The sequence below is a fragment of the Gopherus flavomarginatus genome, chromosome 2, assembly GCF_025201925.1.
Source record: "Gopherus flavomarginatus isolate rGopFla2 chromosome 2, rGopFla2.mat.asm, whole genome shotgun sequence".
Lineage (NCBI taxonomy): Eukaryota > Metazoa > Chordata > Testudines > Testudinidae > Gopherus > Gopherus flavomarginatus.
This window is the reverse complement of record NC_066618.1, coordinates 207072893-207089858: the sequence shown is the minus strand read 5'-3', so window position 1 is coordinate 207089858 and position 16966 is coordinate 207072893. Positions and strand designations below refer to the sequence as shown.

At 43.3% G+C, this 16966-nt stretch overlaps 1 protein-coding gene across 6 annotated transcripts in view; it reads right to left on the bottom strand.

The window, feature by feature from the left end:
• The window catches only part of AFG3L2 (AFG3 like matrix AAA peptidase subunit 2), a 46410-nt gene that overhangs the window by 25461 nt on the left and 3983 nt on the right, over nt 1-16966 (bottom strand). For 5 of the 6 annotated variants that reach the window (XM_050938802.1, XM_050938805.1, XM_050938806.1 and 2 more), the window contains exons 2-6: nt 8865-8964; nt 7850-7918; nt 6474-6598; nt 5426-5578; nt 1853-1927 (exon numbers count right to left, since the gene is read on the bottom strand). In XM_050938802.1, the coding sequence (XP_050794759.1) occupies nt 1853-1927; nt 5426-5578; nt 6474-6598; nt 7850-7918; nt 8865-8964 (522 nt within the window). The remainder of the gene's footprint in view (nt 1-1852; nt 1928-5425; nt 5579-6473; nt 6599-7849; nt 7919-8864; nt 8965-16966) is intronic. The other variant, XM_050938803.1, reaches the window with a different exon arrangement.

The window sequence follows — 16966 nt, the reverse complement described above, 5'->3', positions numbered from 1 at the left end:
TTGCATATTTCATTTTACCCTGGAGGGACTTCCAGACATTGATTCAGCAAAAGCTGATAAGTCTGGAAAAGAAGCTCCTTGGGTACAGTCTAAAAATAGAAGAAGTGACAACCATATAATGTCTTAAAAATATGGAATGATGTTTTAGGGATATGGCCAGTGGTAATGTCATCCAGCTTGCTTAACATTAAGCATGTCTGAAATGATCAGTGCTGTCGTCCAAACCCAAACATTTCAATAGTTATCAACATTCCCTCTAAGTTTTTTTTCTGCTGCATGGGCCACAAACTCCTCTGAGCACTAGATTTTAGTCTTTGGGCAAACTTACCCCCCCTCATGTGGGTGTTGCACATAAGAAACAGATTGAAATGGGGCTGTGGGGGATGTCAGGGATAGGAAGAGGAGTCAGGGTGGGTACATAGGGAGTGGGGGACAGTCGGGGTGTCAGGGATAAGAGGAAGAGACGAGTGAGTGCTCTGCAGTGGGACTGAGGGGAGCAGATGACTCTCAACGGTGGTGGAGGAAACTGGAAAGGGGTCTCAGAAGTTTCTCTCTCTCTCGCAAAGGTGGCTTTCTTGGCCCTCACCAATCACCCCATATCCTACTTGCTCCCTCACCGATCCCAGTCCCTGCTGCAGCCACTACAGCCCCTCCAACTCTCGCCTCTGCTCTTATGAGCCCAGGGGCAGCTCTAGACATTTTGCCGCCCCAAGCACGGAGGGTCCGCTGGTCCCGCGGCTTTGGTGGGTCCACCGAAGCTGCGGGACCAGCGGACCCTTTGCAGGCATGCCTGTGGGAGGTCCACTGAAGCCGCGGGACTAATGGACCCTCCGTAGGCAAGCCGCCGAAGGCACCTTGCCTGCCACCCAGCGGCGACCGGCAGAGTGCCCCCCGCGGCTTGCCGCCCCAGGCACGTGCTTGGAGCGCTATGCCTAGAGCTGCCCCTGTATGAGCCCCAAAGCCCCACCCAGCCTCAGTCATTAGTCCAGCCCCTGCAGCACCTGCCCCAGAGAAATAGGAAGTTGTGAGCGGCACAGTTTGTGGCATGAGTGGTACATGGAAAATTGTTGCGTCACTGCCACAAGTGTGTGTAGTTTACAGGGAATACTGATAGTTATTAGCACTAAGTTTTTTATTTTTATTTATTTATTTATTTATTTAAGTTTCGGGCTTGTCTTTGGGTACTTTACTCTTTGGAGCACTTTAGCCAGGACTTACACACTCATCTTCACCAGGTTACAGTGAAATGTTCCCGGGGAGAACTAGGTAGGGTTTTACCAAACTAAGAACTATGTTTCTTAAGACAATGAAAGAGTCAAAATCCAGACCATCTCTTTAGTTTTCACTTCGCTAGTGGAGACTGGAAAATCATTAAGATACAATTTTTTTTGGTAGGGGCAATCAATGAGTTTATAGATAAATGCATGTACTACTAAAGGATTTTCAATACTAGATGATGCAGCATGTTGTGCACTATTTACAGTAGGAAACTACTAGCTGCTGAAAACAGATTTCTGAAGGCTCCGCATGCAGACTAAGACAGTAGGCATGGGAAGGAAAGAACTACCACCAAACAATTTTTAAATTAGTTTTGTAATGTACCTTCATTGTAGCTATTTATAAGGGTAAAGCATGGATAAACAGAGGCAAAGGACCAGAAGAGACAAAAAAACAAAATAGTCAGAACATGAAAGGTAAATGTCAGAATATTAAAGGTAATCCTATGGAAGTTAAAATAGGGGAGAATGGTAATAGATAGACCAAGTTTTCTGCAGCAACAATTTTGTATTTGAAGTGAAGAGTTCTGCTGCCTTCTGTAATACATTTATCCATATTCAAAACTAAAATTTACCCCCTCCATGGGAGACTTTCCTGGGGTAAAGACCACTCTAACAAAGCGCTTGTTCACTACTTCTAGTCTGTCCACCTGCAAGAGAAAGGGATAAACATTTTTAGAATGCACTACAGATAATTTTATATGTTACAGAAACATTCACCGCTGGTGTAACAATGTGAAATTCCATATCCTCCTTTTAATGTATAGAAGCAGCAAAGTTAAGATTGAAATTATTTTGTAGTTGAGAAGCTACAGTCAAGGCTGAGATGGCCATTCTATCAAAAATAACTTTCAATCACTTAGGCCATGTCTATACCACATCCTTTACAGCAGCACAGTTGTGCCAATGCAGCTGTGCTGCTGTGGTATCTTCACCAGAGGTGTTCTAATCCGACACGAGAGAGCTCTCCCACAAACATAGCATTGTCTACACTGACACTTAAGTCAGTAATTTACATTGCCCAGGGGTGTGGATTATTCAAAACTCCTGAGCGACGTAAGTTATATCGAACTAATTTGTAGTGTAGACATAGCCTTAAATTTCAACATTTTGCCATTTTTCAAACATTTTCATTCCAAAACCTGAATTGAGTTAAAAATCTATTGAGCTGCTTCTGATTTATGCAAGTGAAGCTTCACACTTAAGAAGTTGTACTTCGCCATACCTCTAATTCATAACTCAAATAGCTTTGTTTGAAAGCCTCAAATTGGACATATTCCCAATCCTTTTGAGGAATGTATGGTGTCAAGTTTGACTTCATTATGTTAAAATAGGAAAACACTTCTCTTCAGGAAACAAACACTCTAAGTGCACCATTCTAGTGGGCAACCGATTTGCATTTAGTTGGGAATACGCATATCTAATTGCATTTACTTCAGTGACTGGACATGCAAACAAACAGTGAGAGCTCAATTTTCAAATATAATCATCTAAACAGGGTGCCCAAATCTCATATATTGACAGTCAGCTACACAAGTCTCAATAAATGATCAACAGCAAAAACTACTCTATTATAAAGGAGGTCTGGAGGACCTAATAGGCTTTATCATCACAGAAGAGGTCTAGATGAAATTATATAAGGTAGGTGCAAAACCGTTCGAAAGACTGTATTCAATGAGTAGTCATCAACAGTTCACAGTCAAGGTGGAGATGAGGGAGGGTGGCACACATCTTGTGGGATCCCCTAGAGGTCCGTCCTGGGTCTGGTACTATTCTGTAATTTCATTAATTACTTGGACAGTAGAAAGAAGAGTGTGTGTGAATAAAAATCTGAGTATCACATCAAGGTGAGAGGCACTGCAACCACTTTGGAGGACAGGATTAGAATTCAAAATGACCTTGACAAATCAACAAGATGAAAGTCAATAAAGACAATGGCAAAGTACTACACTTAGGAAGAAAAAAAAAATCAAATGCACAGCTACAAAATGGGTAGTAATTGGGTAGGCGGCACTACTGCTGAAAAGGATCTGAGGGCTACAGTGGATCACAAATTGAATATCAGTCAACAGTGTGATGCAGTTGCAAAAAAGGCTAATACCATTCTGGGGTGTATTAACAGGAATGTTGCATGTAAGATACCGGAGACAGTTGTCCCACTCTACTCAGCACTGGTGAGGCCTCAGCCAGAATACTGTGTCCAGTTCTGGGTGACACATTTTAAGAAAGATATGGACAAACTGGAGAGAATCCAGAGGAGAGTAACAAAAATGATAAAAGGTCTAAAAAAGACAAAAAACCCACCAACATACCTATGAGAAAAAGTTGAAAAACTGGTCATATTTAGTCTTGAGAACAGAAGACTAAGGGGGCACCGGATAACAGTCTTCAAAATATCTTAAGAACTGTTCTAAAAAGGATGGTGATCGATTATTCTCCATGTCCACTGAAGAAAAGACAAGAAGTAATCTGTAGCAAGGGAGATTTAGGTTAGATATTAAGAAAACCTATGTTAAAGGATAGTTAAACACTGGAACAGGGCTTCCAAGAAAGGTTGTGGAATCCCCATCACTGGAGGTTAAGAACAGGTTAGAGAAACACCTTTCAGAGATGGTGTAGGTGTACTTCATCCTGCCTCATAAAAGGGGCTGGACTTGATGACCTCTTGAGGTTCCTTCGAGACCTACACTTCTATGAGATGTCAAAATGAATATCCAAATAGAAGATTAAGACATCCTATTGGAGCACCTTAGTTTGAAAATTAGGCTCAAAACATGATAAAATGTTCAGCTGTACACATGCAAGAACACAGAAATAATTATGTCATTGCATAATTACTGAAACAATTGCTTGTGTGTCAAACATGCATACACTTGTGGGAACTCACAAAATAATCAAATAGGTTTCTCCTCTCACACACTCAAAATGAAATTAAATCCAAAAAACCACAAAGCACATCAGTACAACAGTAAAGTTGAAAGCTTCAACCAAACAAGTTTGGAAGCTTAAAAATTAAGTTACAATAATCTTAATTCTGCCACATTACAGAAAACATATAAAGTCACCTATTTAAATTAGAATCTAAAGTAATACCTGGCCTTGAATCCCAATATGTGCTTTTCCAATCATTTCTCTTAAAACAGGGGTTCTCAAAGCTGGTCTGCCACGTTTTCAGAGAAAGTCCCTGGTGGGCTGGACCAGCGTCTGCAGGTTTGGCCGATTGCGGCTCCCACTGGCTGCAGTTTGCCATCCCAGGCCAATGGGCGCAGTGGGAAGGGCGGCCAGCACATCCCTCAGGCTACACCGCTTCCCGCAGCCCCCATTGGCCTGGAGCGGTGAACTGCCTTCCCTGCATTTTATACCTTCAGCGAACAGTTGTCTCTGTTCACTCATGGCTGGTCCACACTACCATGGAACATGGAAAATTGTTGCACCACTGTAGTAAATTGATCTAAAAGTTATGGTACTTCATGATTAAGTCGACATAGCTAGATCCAGTTACTGCATTGTCTACACTGCGCTGTGTTGACAGGAAATGCTCTCCCGCGGACTTCCCTTATGCTTCTCAGGGAGGTGGAGTACACAGACTGATGGGAGAGCGCTCTCCCATCAATCTAGCATGTCTTCACCAGACCTGCTAAATTGACACCGCTGTATTGCAGTGCTGATTTAGCTGGTAGTTTAGACATGGCCTCAGCCACCAGACAGGAGTGTGGGAGCTGTCCCTGGGCAGGAACTGTTCAGCAGCAGAGTGGCCTTCCCTACAGCTGGGGTCACATCCTCCTCCTTGCAGTCCAGCCCAGGGGTCTCTGCTCATCAGGCCAGGACTTCAGCCTCTCCCACACTTCATGCGGGTGTGTCAGTCATGCAGGGAGCCTCCTGCAGCACCACTGTCAGCACTGCCCTAACCCCAACCCTAGTCTTCCTGTAACTGCAAGTTTTAAAATAGTTAAAAGAAACAAACAAAATCTTAAAAATAGAAATAGATACCAATTGTCAAACTTACAAAATAAGAGTCAAATTCTGCCAAGCCTATTTATTAGTTACTTTGTTACTATGTTTCAGAGTATTTTGTGTAGAAATCTGGCTAATGCTGTTGCCCAATCTAGCCATCTCTCATTTTATGATTCCCCATACCTACTACTCACCATTCCTTTAGAAAGGTAATTATTGACAAAATCCTTCCAAGTGATTTCTCTGCCAGAGTTCCTGAAGAAAAAGTAATATGTAACAGTAGCCCAGAAAATGGAACTGCTCATGAAGTAAAACCGGAACTCTTTGTCATCCCACGGAAAGTCACCCTATGACACGGAAAGAAGAAAAAAACAAAATTTGTTTTTGTCTTTCTAGTGCAGGGAGGGCAAGGTTAAAGAACAGACATCACATGTGCATTTTCTGTTTGTTCCCAGGGTTAAACAAGGAGTGCATCAAGCTAAACTGAATTAAGTTTGCCAAAATATTGTACTTTTTATATTCAAAAGACAAGGCTATGTCATTTCCCCAGCAATGCCTTTTATCAGAGGATCTTAAAAGTACTTCATAAACAGTAAGAGGACACAGTAAATTTGAAAGCTACCAATTAAAAGAGTTTTCAGATATTTACTCCTGTCCCAAGTCCTCCTGACAACTTTTGTGGTTTTACAATCACTTCCCGCACTCCCCCCACCCCATTTTTTTAAACCTCTTTCCACCACTGCTGTGTACAAGACCCACACAAACAAAAGGGGAAGTGACCGACCTACACAGGAGAAAGAAACTGTGATTACACACTAAGTGCTGTCAGACAGACAGAATAAAGAAACTGAAAAGAAAAATATTGTTTCTGCCCTTAATTACTGCAATCATTGGTGTTAGTTTAATGGTGTCAAAAAATTCCACAAAAGCTGTGTTTATGGCAACTGTATTTCTATGGCCAAAATGACTAGTGTTGCCGACATGAATTAAATGTACCAAACTTTATGAAAACTATTATCAGTTTGGTCTATTGATCCATGTAGTGCCTCAAAAAAATTTAAAAAAAATAGTCTCCCTTGACAATAGGAAGTTTTTAAAGCCAACGATATACCCTCAAAGCTTCATTATAAATACATTAAGCACTTCTTCCAAAGAATCAAAATCATATTCTTTCACTGGTTCACCACAGTGTTTACACAAGGTAAGCCAGTACCACAAAACAATGTATTTTAGAGTGAAGACCTTCTGTAATCTGGCCCACCATCCAGTGTCTTCTTTCTTGCCACCTCTTTTTCCACCTCCTCCTCCTCCTCCTCCTCCACCACTGTTGCTCCCAGGAGGTCGCTGGGCATTAGTCTCCTTTGCTTCTACCAAAGAAAAAAAAAAAAAAAAAAAGACATATTAACAACATTTTCAAGTCCTACAGAAACCTCAGACTAACACAGGGATTTTCTGTTAATATAATTAAAGAAAAGCTTTTCTCAAAAACAAAACTAACCCAAAATGCACTGTAGTTTACAAATGCAAAGCATCTCAGAAATCAATTACAAAATATCATCTACTGAAGAATCACATTTTTCTCTTTTTGTTCCCTTCCCCCCCAAACATGAGTCCGCGTAATCCACTCCTTAATCAACAGATGGCCACATCACATGACCATGATCAAAGTAGAGCACCACTATTTGTATTCCACAACTCTTGGGAGCTTCTAAGAATTTAATACACAATTCCCTAGATTTGGTCCCTCCAGAACATGGAGGTGTATTGGCTAGGCAATGTAGGGAAGATTATACTATCTCTGTCCCCATTTTGCAAAAAAAATTGAGCACTCTTCCTGGGCTGTCAATCTGGTACCCATTACCAGCATTAAGCATCATCTGACTAAAACGCCCCTGGATATCTAGGCCTATAGATCATTGTTTACTTCTTTCAAGTTCAGGAAGTGTTTAAAACAGAATCTGGAGTCTGGTTTGACATCCTAGTTGTAAGACAATGGAAAAGAATACGGGGATAGGAGTTCACAATCTCTGCACTGTGCCTTTGTGACTGCTGGTTACTCTCCTCACAACAGGCTCTGATTACTGCCTATTTTCCTGTAATCAGGCCCTTAATACATCACTATGACAACCAAATAGTTGCTATGGCCAATGGTTTCCCCATCTCCTGGCCTACACATACACCTGAGCAAAGGACTCTATGGGACTGACACTGCCAGCCTCTCCTTCAAGCAATAGCCTACACACAACTAGTGCCTGGGGGCCCCACCCTCTGAACAGTGATTCTGTGGTTGCTTCCTGCACACGGAACAGATGTTTTAACTTGCTCTGGGAAAGGCTCAGAGATCTACATATGTACATCACATGATTATGTCCATTAAACATGTCCACTGAACATGTATCCTAGAATACCAGGCTGGGAGGGGCATAAGAGGAAGCAAAAAATGACTCCAAAGCCTATATGCCCTATGAAACTGAAAAGGTTTTAATGTAGTCTGCAGTTTCAGAGCCAACATGGAGCATGGTTTCTGCAAACATCTAATATGACTATATCAGTGACACAATAACAGAATTAATAAGTATCCCAAAGCAAAGCCTGAACTGGGAACAGCCTATTAGTACCTTTCGTTTCTCCAGCTGATCCTTTGGATTCATTAGTTTTCTTTCCATTAGGAAAATACTTTTCAAATCCTATGAAGAGAACACATTAAAAGTGCCTGATATACTTCTAGCCATTGGTACTTTTACGAAGATTAATGGGGATACTCAAATATAATAAGCATAAATATTACGCACTTATCACCCTGCATCATATAAGTTATTAGCTTCATCTCAGTGGTGGCTCTTTCTACAAGAACTCATTGTAATGTTCAGCAGAAAATATCTGGTTTATTTGGACTGAAGATATTTACTTGTAAAAAGAAAAATAAGTGGTTTTTATGCTATTAGTATATTAACATTGAGCCCAAGTCTAATTGCCCTACAAGAAAAGGACAGAAAGGGTGTTTAATAAGGTACTGGAAAAAAGAGAGACCTAGAAAAAGTGTCGGACAAGAATCTTGCCTTTTAACTACCAACCCCTTTTTCAATACTAACCCTCCAAATGAGGGTTGGGGAGGATTGAGGCCTCCAGTGAAAAAGCTAGCCAAAGATTCACCAACAGCATGAACATGTCCCTCTTCCTATCTATCAAGCACCACTTATGTATATATGTCATATTTAAATAATTGCACTAAATTAGATTATACATACTATGTATCTGACAGATCTTTGTGTATAAAGATCCCAACTCATGCAGGCAGAAAAATAAGCATTTATAGCACTATTTTATTAACAATTCAGCAGAGGTTTCTACTCCATACACAAAGTTATAAATCAGGGATATGCAAATTTTGCTTATCTGAGCGATGCACTGGCAACTTGTCAGGAACCTGAAGACCAGTTTAAATTCTGAAAGGTAACTGCAGTTTGCTCCATCTTAAACAGGAGGTGCAGTCTGCTGATCCTAGCATTGCTCCATCTTGCTATCAGTGGCCATTTAATGTTGGAACCTGTTGTCTCTCAGAACAATAGGGCCAAATGAAACATGAGAGTAGTCCTCATTCTTTCACTCACCACCGCTAAGGTTATAAATTACCTTTAGGAGGTTGGGAGAAGAGTCTTCTGTAAGCAGCAATTACGCTTGCCAAGATAGTACTTTTGTTAGTAGTCACTCTAGTGGTAACTTGTTCATGGAGCTGAAAGATGAAGTGCAAACACTATTAGGTAACAAGAAAGTGTTACAGATGTCTTAAATCAATCTCTTGAAAAATCTTTAGATGACACCAGTCATCAGATATTACACAGTATGTCAGAAGATTCTTTTTCCACCCTAATATAGCAAGAATTGCTGTGGATATCAGCACAGAAAGAAAAAAATTAGGAGCAGAAAGGTGGAAATTAGTCGTCATATGGAATAGGCAAGTCTTTATTACCTTTGTTGTACAAATCTAAGATTTTGACACCGATAGTGCAGATTGGGCAACAAGATGAAATGCACAAAACATTTCTTATAAATAATTACATATAGTACACAGTGCAGATATTTAGCTTTACATTTATGCTTCCTGTACAATTTCAGACATAGGATAATTTAAAGTATATTACTAAACGTATTTTTCATATCATCAGCTAATAGGTACTTGAAGTGTGGCACTGAGCCTGGTTAGGCCAGTGAGATCCTCACAGGCATGGTATGAGTTTCTATGAAAAAAAATATCCAGATTCTTTCTGTACAGTAAGGATCTGCTCAGAGGTCCAAGACAGAGGGGCATAATAGACAGCGCTTACACAGATCTGAAAAGCCCATTTGAGAGAAAGAGAATCTTAAAGTAGATATAAAGCTTTCATATACATTAGGATCTATTTACAGCAGATTCACAACAAGTTCATATTATGCTAACTGAAGTACCTTCCTGGTTTGCAGGGCTCTAGATTTTAGAGTTTGGTGGAAAGGATCCATTTTAAACAGTTTTAACTGTTAAAATAAATTAAGCTAAATGACAAGTTAAAACTTAATGTTACCTGAATAATGGTCCTTAAAACTTTTAGAATATACCGAATAAAGTGTAGAATAATCTTACAGTAAGGTAGAGTGCCCTTTTTCTTCCAAAGAGACTATAAATTCTGAATATGATCCAAATTTACCCACTTCCTGGAGTTTACTTAAATTTTATGTTTTTTAGTTATTTAAGCTAAGCTTTTTCCTAAGAATGGCTGCTCAAAGGCTTTCCCCTGAGGAGACAATTATGTCCTAAGTTCCCTCCAAGCTACATGGCTGTGCAGCAGGCTATCAAGGGCCACACAGGGGTGCAGTCACAGGGTGTTGTCAGCTGGGCTACCAGTGTGGTGCTCTGCTCTGTTCAATGTTGATATCACTCGGCTGTGTGCGTGTGTTCCCTCTGTGTGCTGTCCCAGCTCTTCGAAGACAGCTGACACAGCAGACCCAAAGAGAACCCCCAATGACCACAGAGTCTAGTAAGGTAAGAAGGCACTTGGGCCAGGTTTATTGCAGTACTGAGCACAATAATAGTTCTCTAGATTCTTACTCTACAGGACATACTACGAGTATGTGCCCCCGGTCAATGGACTCAGCTCAGACAGTGGCGGGACTTTCCACTGCCCCCTTGGCAGGACAAAGACACTGCCCCAGGGATGCATTCTTATACACAGGTACAAACAAGTTACACATCACTCCTGACGTATGAGGTGCAACCCCTCTACGTAGCAAGGTACAACTCCTCTATGTAGTAAGGTGCCGCCTCTCACCTTGTACATGTTGGTTCGAACAAAACAACTCTATCCATCATATTACCCTTTTGCCCCTGTCATTGGGATGGGTTAGCCTGTTCCTTGTTGTCTGTGTGGCGTGTACAAGTATGCGAATGTTCTCATCTAGTGTCCAGTACTTTTTAGGTAGTCTCTTTCTGCAGCATCAGCCCTTTCCTTGCCAGCTTCTGTGAGCAGGGCCTGCCTCTGGCTCACAGCTTAACTTTACGTTAGCAAAGTCTTGGCCATTACCTTAGTTCAGGCCTTAGGCCTTAAACCAGGCCTCTGATACCAAGGTTTATATCTCAGGGCCTCCTCTTACTACACAGGGGATTGGAGAGGAGAGAGGTAGGGGGCGGGCGGGGGGCAAATTGAAGTAGGGGGAGGGCAGGACTCCCATGGCAGGGAAAGGCGCCTCTCCCCCAACTCCAGCCCTGGAGCTGCTGCAGCGAGAGAGGGCTGGGGAGGTGTCCCTCCCTCCCATCGCAGCCCTGGGGCAGATTGCATTCAAAACTCCTCATCCCTGGCCCCACCCCAGAGCCCACACCCCTAGACAGAGCCCTCCCACCCACACCCCCAACCCCTCATCCCTGATCAGGATGGATAAAAATGATTAAAAAAAAATTGGATTTTTGATAAAATGCTTTTTGAGGGAAAAACCCTATCTAAAGACAGTTTTAATTAAGATACATTATAACTCAAAGTATCAGAGGGGTAGCCGTGTTTGCTGCTTTTACAGATCCAGACTAAGAGTCCTGTGGCACCTTACAGACTAACCGACATATTGGATCATGAGCTTTCGTGGGTGAATACCCACTTCGTTGGATGCATGTCATCCAATGAAGTGGGTATTCACCCACGAAAGCTCATGCTCCAATACGTCGGTTAGTCTATAAGGTGCCACAGGACTCTTTGCTGCTATAACTCAAAGATATCTCATCATGGAATAGGGATTATAAATTCTAATTCTATAGCATGAGAAAATATATTTATGTAATGTTTAAGAAAAATTTTATAAATGAGTTCCAATAGTTCATGATTAGGGACCCAATTTTATGGGATTCCAGGAGTTTCTGTATAGATTATTTAGGCTGATCTTTCTATCTATTCAATGGGACTCAGTGCTCAGTCTAGAAGATACCATCATAGATGCTTTGTTTTGCAGTTCTCAAACTGTGGATTTGTGTCTACAGAGATAACATTTTTGCTGTTAACAGGCATGTTTTTAAATACATACATACATAGAAGTGAGAAATAACAGATCTCAACCATATTGTACCTCTGCAAATTTGTGTACACAGAGTCAATCCCTTACCTCTCTAAAAGTGCAGTTTCGATCAGTACAATGAATACAAGATTGCTGGGGGCAGAATAGATCTGGACAAGGAGAAGAATTCTGGAGATTAATGTGAGAAAGGAGGGACAGGCAATAGAAAAAAAAGTGAAACTGTTTGAGCAGCATATTCCAGAAGTCTTGAGGTCTTTCCAAATGTAGTCTTCACTGATTTAAGATCTACCATGCCATTCCCTCACTAGAAGGGAAAATCTATAACAGCAGCAGGCTGTAAGAGAGACCCAGTTTGGGAATATTTGAATGAAGTTCCTCTACCTGTGGGTAAGATAGGAATGTGTGCAACAGCACAACAAAGAAATGCAAGGCCTCATTGCCCAAATGAAACATCGTGGAGGGAGGGATAGCTCAGTGGTTTGAGCACTGGCCTGCTAAACTCAGAGTTGTGAGTTCGATCCTTGAGGGGGTCATTTAGGGACCTGTGGCAAAAATCTGTCTGAGGAGTGATCCTGCTTTGAGCAGGTGGTTAGACTAGATGACCTCCTGAGGTCCCTTCCAGCTCCGATAGTCTATGATGCTAAGTGTTCCTTCTCATGAGGAAGCTGCGTTGAAGATGGTGACCAGCCCTCTGTGCAGAAAGAAGTGGTTCGGGACTATTTAGAAAAGCTGGATGAGCACAAATCCATGGGGCTGGATGCGCTGCATCCAAGGGTGCTAAAGGAGTTGGCAGATGTGACTGCAGAGCCATTGGCCATGATCTTTGAAAACTCATGGCGATCGGGGAAGGTCCCAGATGACTGGAAAAAGGCTAATGTAGTGCCAATCTTTTAAAAAAGGAAGGAGGAGGATCCAGGTAACTACAGACCAGCCAGCCTTGCCTCAGTCCTCGGAAAAATCAGGGAGCAGGTCCTCAAGGAATCAATTCTGAAGCACTTAGAGGAGAGGAAAGTGATCAGGAACAGTCAGTATGGACTCACCAAGGGCAAGTCATGCCTGACTCACCTAATTGCCTTATATAAGATAAGATAACTGGGTCTGTAGATGAGGGGAAAGTAGTGGATGTGTTATTCCTTGACTTTAGCAAAGCTTTTGATACAGTCTCCCACAGTATTCTTGCCAGCAAGATAAAGAAGTATGGGCTGGATGAATGGACTATAAAGTGGACAGAAAGCTGGCTAGATCATCAGGCTCAATGGGCAGCGATCAATGGCTCCATGCCAGGTTGGCAGCAGGTTTCAAGCGGAGTGCCCCAAGGGTCGGTCCTGGGGCCAGTTTTATTCAATATCTTCATTAATGATCTGGAGGATGGCGTGGACTGCACTTTCAGCAAGTCTGCAGATGACACTGAACTGGGAGGAGTGGTAGATACACTGGAGGGTAGGGACAGGATACAGAGGGACCTAGACAAATTAGAGCAGTGGTCCCCAAGGCGGAGCCCGCGGGCGCCATGGCGCCCACTGGGGCATTTATGTGTGCCTGCCTAGTGCCCAACAGGGGAGAGAAGCCACGGCCCCATGCCTGCCGAGGGCAGAGAACTCCAGGGCTGCAGGTGCCGGTGTTCTCTGTCCCTGGCAGGCGCGGGGCTGCAGCTTAAGCCAGAGAGAAGCTGCGGCCCCGCGCCTGCCAGGGACAGAGAACTCCTGAGCTGCAGACTGCGGGCACCAGTGTTCTCTGTCCCTGGCAGACAAGGGGTCGCAGCTTCTCTCTGGCTTCGAGAAGCCATGACCCCATGCCTGCCGGGGACAGATAACTCCGGGGCTACTTGCAGCAGCAAAAACCCAGGAGCCGGCCCTGGCCAGAGCCCTGCCACTGGAGAGCCAGAGCATCGTCCCTTGGAGCCGAGCCCGGGCTGTGGCAGCGAGAGGGGCTACCGCAGTGTGTAAGGAGCCGGGGAGGGAGGGAAGCGGGACCCGGGAGGGAGGAGGGGTCCTGCTGCTGCCACCGCTACTGCTCTGAGTCTCCCCAGGGTGGCACGACATTTCACAGCCCAAGTGGGCTGTGCAGAGCACGGCAGGGCTGGGAGGGGGGCGTGGATCCCAGCTTGTGTGCTGATGGGGCGAGTGGCTGGGCAGCCCGAGCTGTCAGGGACCTGCCCCCTCCTGCCCCCAGACTCAGCCCGCTGTGCATGTCTCCCGCCTCAGCCCTGCGCTGCTTGCCCCGGGCTCCCACAGTGCCAGGGGCGGGAAGAGGAAGAGGCTGGCTCCAAGCAGAGCAGCCAGGGATACTGCCCCACTGGGGAACCCCCATGGCTCAGGCACCTGGGGTAAGTGTCCATCCTCTCGGCTCTGCCTGCATGGGGTTGTGGAAGCAGTTATCAGCACCTGGCCCTCTTAGCCCTTGCACCCCCAGTCCCACTCACAGCCTCTTCACTTGTACCTCCCCCCATCGCTCCTTCACCAAACCCCTTCCCCTTGTTCTCTCCCTTCACCCGCACCTCTCTACTTGTACCCTCCCCAGGGCTGGGGTGGGGGGCAGCCAAAATTTTTTTTGCTTGGGGCAGCAAAAAACCTAGAGCCAGCCCTGTCCCGGCAGGCGCGGGGCCTGCCTAGTGCCCAGCAGGGGAGAGAAGCCAGTGCCCCGCGCATGCTGGGGACAGAGTACTCCGGGGCTGTGGGTGCCAGTGTTCTCTGTCCTCGCGGCTTCTCTCTGGATTCATATATTATGTAATATTAAATATGACTTTTTGTATTATTTAATGTACAAATACAAAATAAGCCTTGAAAAACTGTTGGCGCCTGCCACACTATTTTGAAAACATGAATGTGCTACTGGCCACAAAAAGGTTGGAGACCACTGAATTAGAGGATTGGGCCAAAAGAAACCAGATGAGGTTCAGCAAGGACAGGTGAAGAGTCCTGCACTTCAGATGGAAGAATCCCATGCACTACTACAGACAGGGACCGAATGGCTAGGCAGCAATTCTGCAGAAAAGGACCGAGGGGTTACAGTGGACGAGAAGTTGGATATGAGCTGACAGCGTGCCCTTGCTGCCAAGAAGGCTAACGGCATTTTGGGTTGTATAAGTAGGGGCACTGCCAGCAGATTTAGGGATGTGATCATTCCCCTCTTTTTTACATTGGTGAGGCCTCATCTGGAGTAGTGTGTCCAGTTTTGGGCTCCACACTTCAAGAAGGATATGGAGAAACTAGAAAAAGAGTCCAGCGGAAGGCAACAAAAATGATTAGGGGGCTGGAACACATGACTTCTGAGGAGAGGCTGAGGGAACTAGGATTGTTTAGTCTGCAGAAGAGAAGAATGAGGGGGATTTGATAGCTGCTTTCAACTACCTGAAAGGGGATTCAGTGGTACCAGAAGACAGAACAAGGAGTAATGGTCTCAAGTTGCAATGGGGAAGGTTTAGGTAGGATATTAGGAAACACTATTTCACTAGGAGGGTGGTGAAGCACTGGAATGGGTTACCTAGGGAGGTGGTGGAATCTTCTTCCTTAGTTGTTTTTAAGGTCAGGCCTGACAAAGCCCTGGCTGGAATGATTTAGTTGGGAATTGGTCCTGCTTTCACCAGGGGGTTGGTCCCTTCTAATCCCTGATATTCTATGATTCTATGAAGATGATGAAAGGAACATGTCTGAACATGCAGGGCCTTTGGGTTGGTAGACTTTTTTATTTCCTACTTCTTCCTTAAGGACTGCCTGTCTTCCTTCTGGACTCTTCTTGTAGTCTCATGTTTGAGCAAAAAATATCGTAGTTACTCTATGGTACTATCATTTTAGATGCAACTGTGATAAAAATAAATAGCTGAAATAGGTAGATCTTCCTTTTACAATTTCAACTTTAAAGTAATACTGATCATCAGTGAATGCAATGCATAATACTAAATGAGCAGTATGATAATAATAATTAAATAACTGCATTGACTTATTTTGTTTAGGAGACTCTATCCTCAACATACAGGATTCTGAAGACTATCCACCTTCAAGACCACCATAATTTTCAATAGTTTCAATTATTCATTTTCTGCTATAGCTGTAAAACTAATCTGAAAAGTTTTCAAAATAAATCACTTTAAAAATCTATAGTGTGTACCTTCTAAAAATGAAACCTACATCTATCTCTGAGTTGTGAAGAATATGTATTAAGGTTATAACAACCAACAAGAATGCACTTTTATGTAGAAAACCATGATTAAATCGAGTCTTCCTGACTTGTGATTTAAATCAAACTTACCATGTTCCTGGTCCCACCCTCGAGCGTACATCCCCAGCCCCTGCACCCCAACCCTCTGCCCTGGCTCTGAGCCCCCTCCCACATGCTGAACGCCACAGCCCCACCCCCCCTCCATATTGGTGCACATAAAATTTATTCCGCACATGGATGTAAAAAATCAGAGGGAACATTGCCTTGCCACTACTTCCCTCTATCTCAAAGGGACATTCAACCCTTTCATGCTCCTGGAGGGAACTGCTAGAAGTGAATTAACCTGACATTGGGTGACTCAGCAGAAATAACTCTGCATCAGGTCTAGCATCTGACATCACCATGAACCAAAACATAAGCTCTGCAAATCTATGCACAGTCCTATTATCTTCACTCTGAGTTTTCCTTCCTAAGTGCAGCAATGTTATTAACATTTAGCAATTATGTTATTCTCAAAATATACTGGCTGTAAAACAGACTTCCTATCCTAAAGGTGAATCTAATATCAAAATGGAAGGAAGAAACTGATATGCTGCTTCACAGAATTCTATCACGCCACCATAAATTGCATTTATAATATTGTCCTTTGAAAGCTGTTGCTTTTTTTTTTGTGATTTTTTTTTAAGGGTTTTAATTAAAGACTTTTTTGAACTAAGTCTGATCCATTCCCACTTTTGGAATTAGGGGAGAATTCATGTGAATGAGCGAATGCTCCTATCTCCTTGTTATTCACTTCTGATATAGAGACAGGCAGGTGAAGGATTCTCAGTCTGCTGATGCCCTCCTTTCCATCTTTATTTTGTGTTGTTATACTTAGGGCCCTATGAATCCATTTTATCATTGTGAATTTTCAGATTTATTATTTTCTGATTTAGTTTTTTTCCATTTAAAAAAGAACTAATTCCATCTCCTCCACCCCTGCGGCCGCAGTGAGGATACATCTTTATTGTTTTGTATAGTGTTGGATTTTATTTTAGCGCTGGATT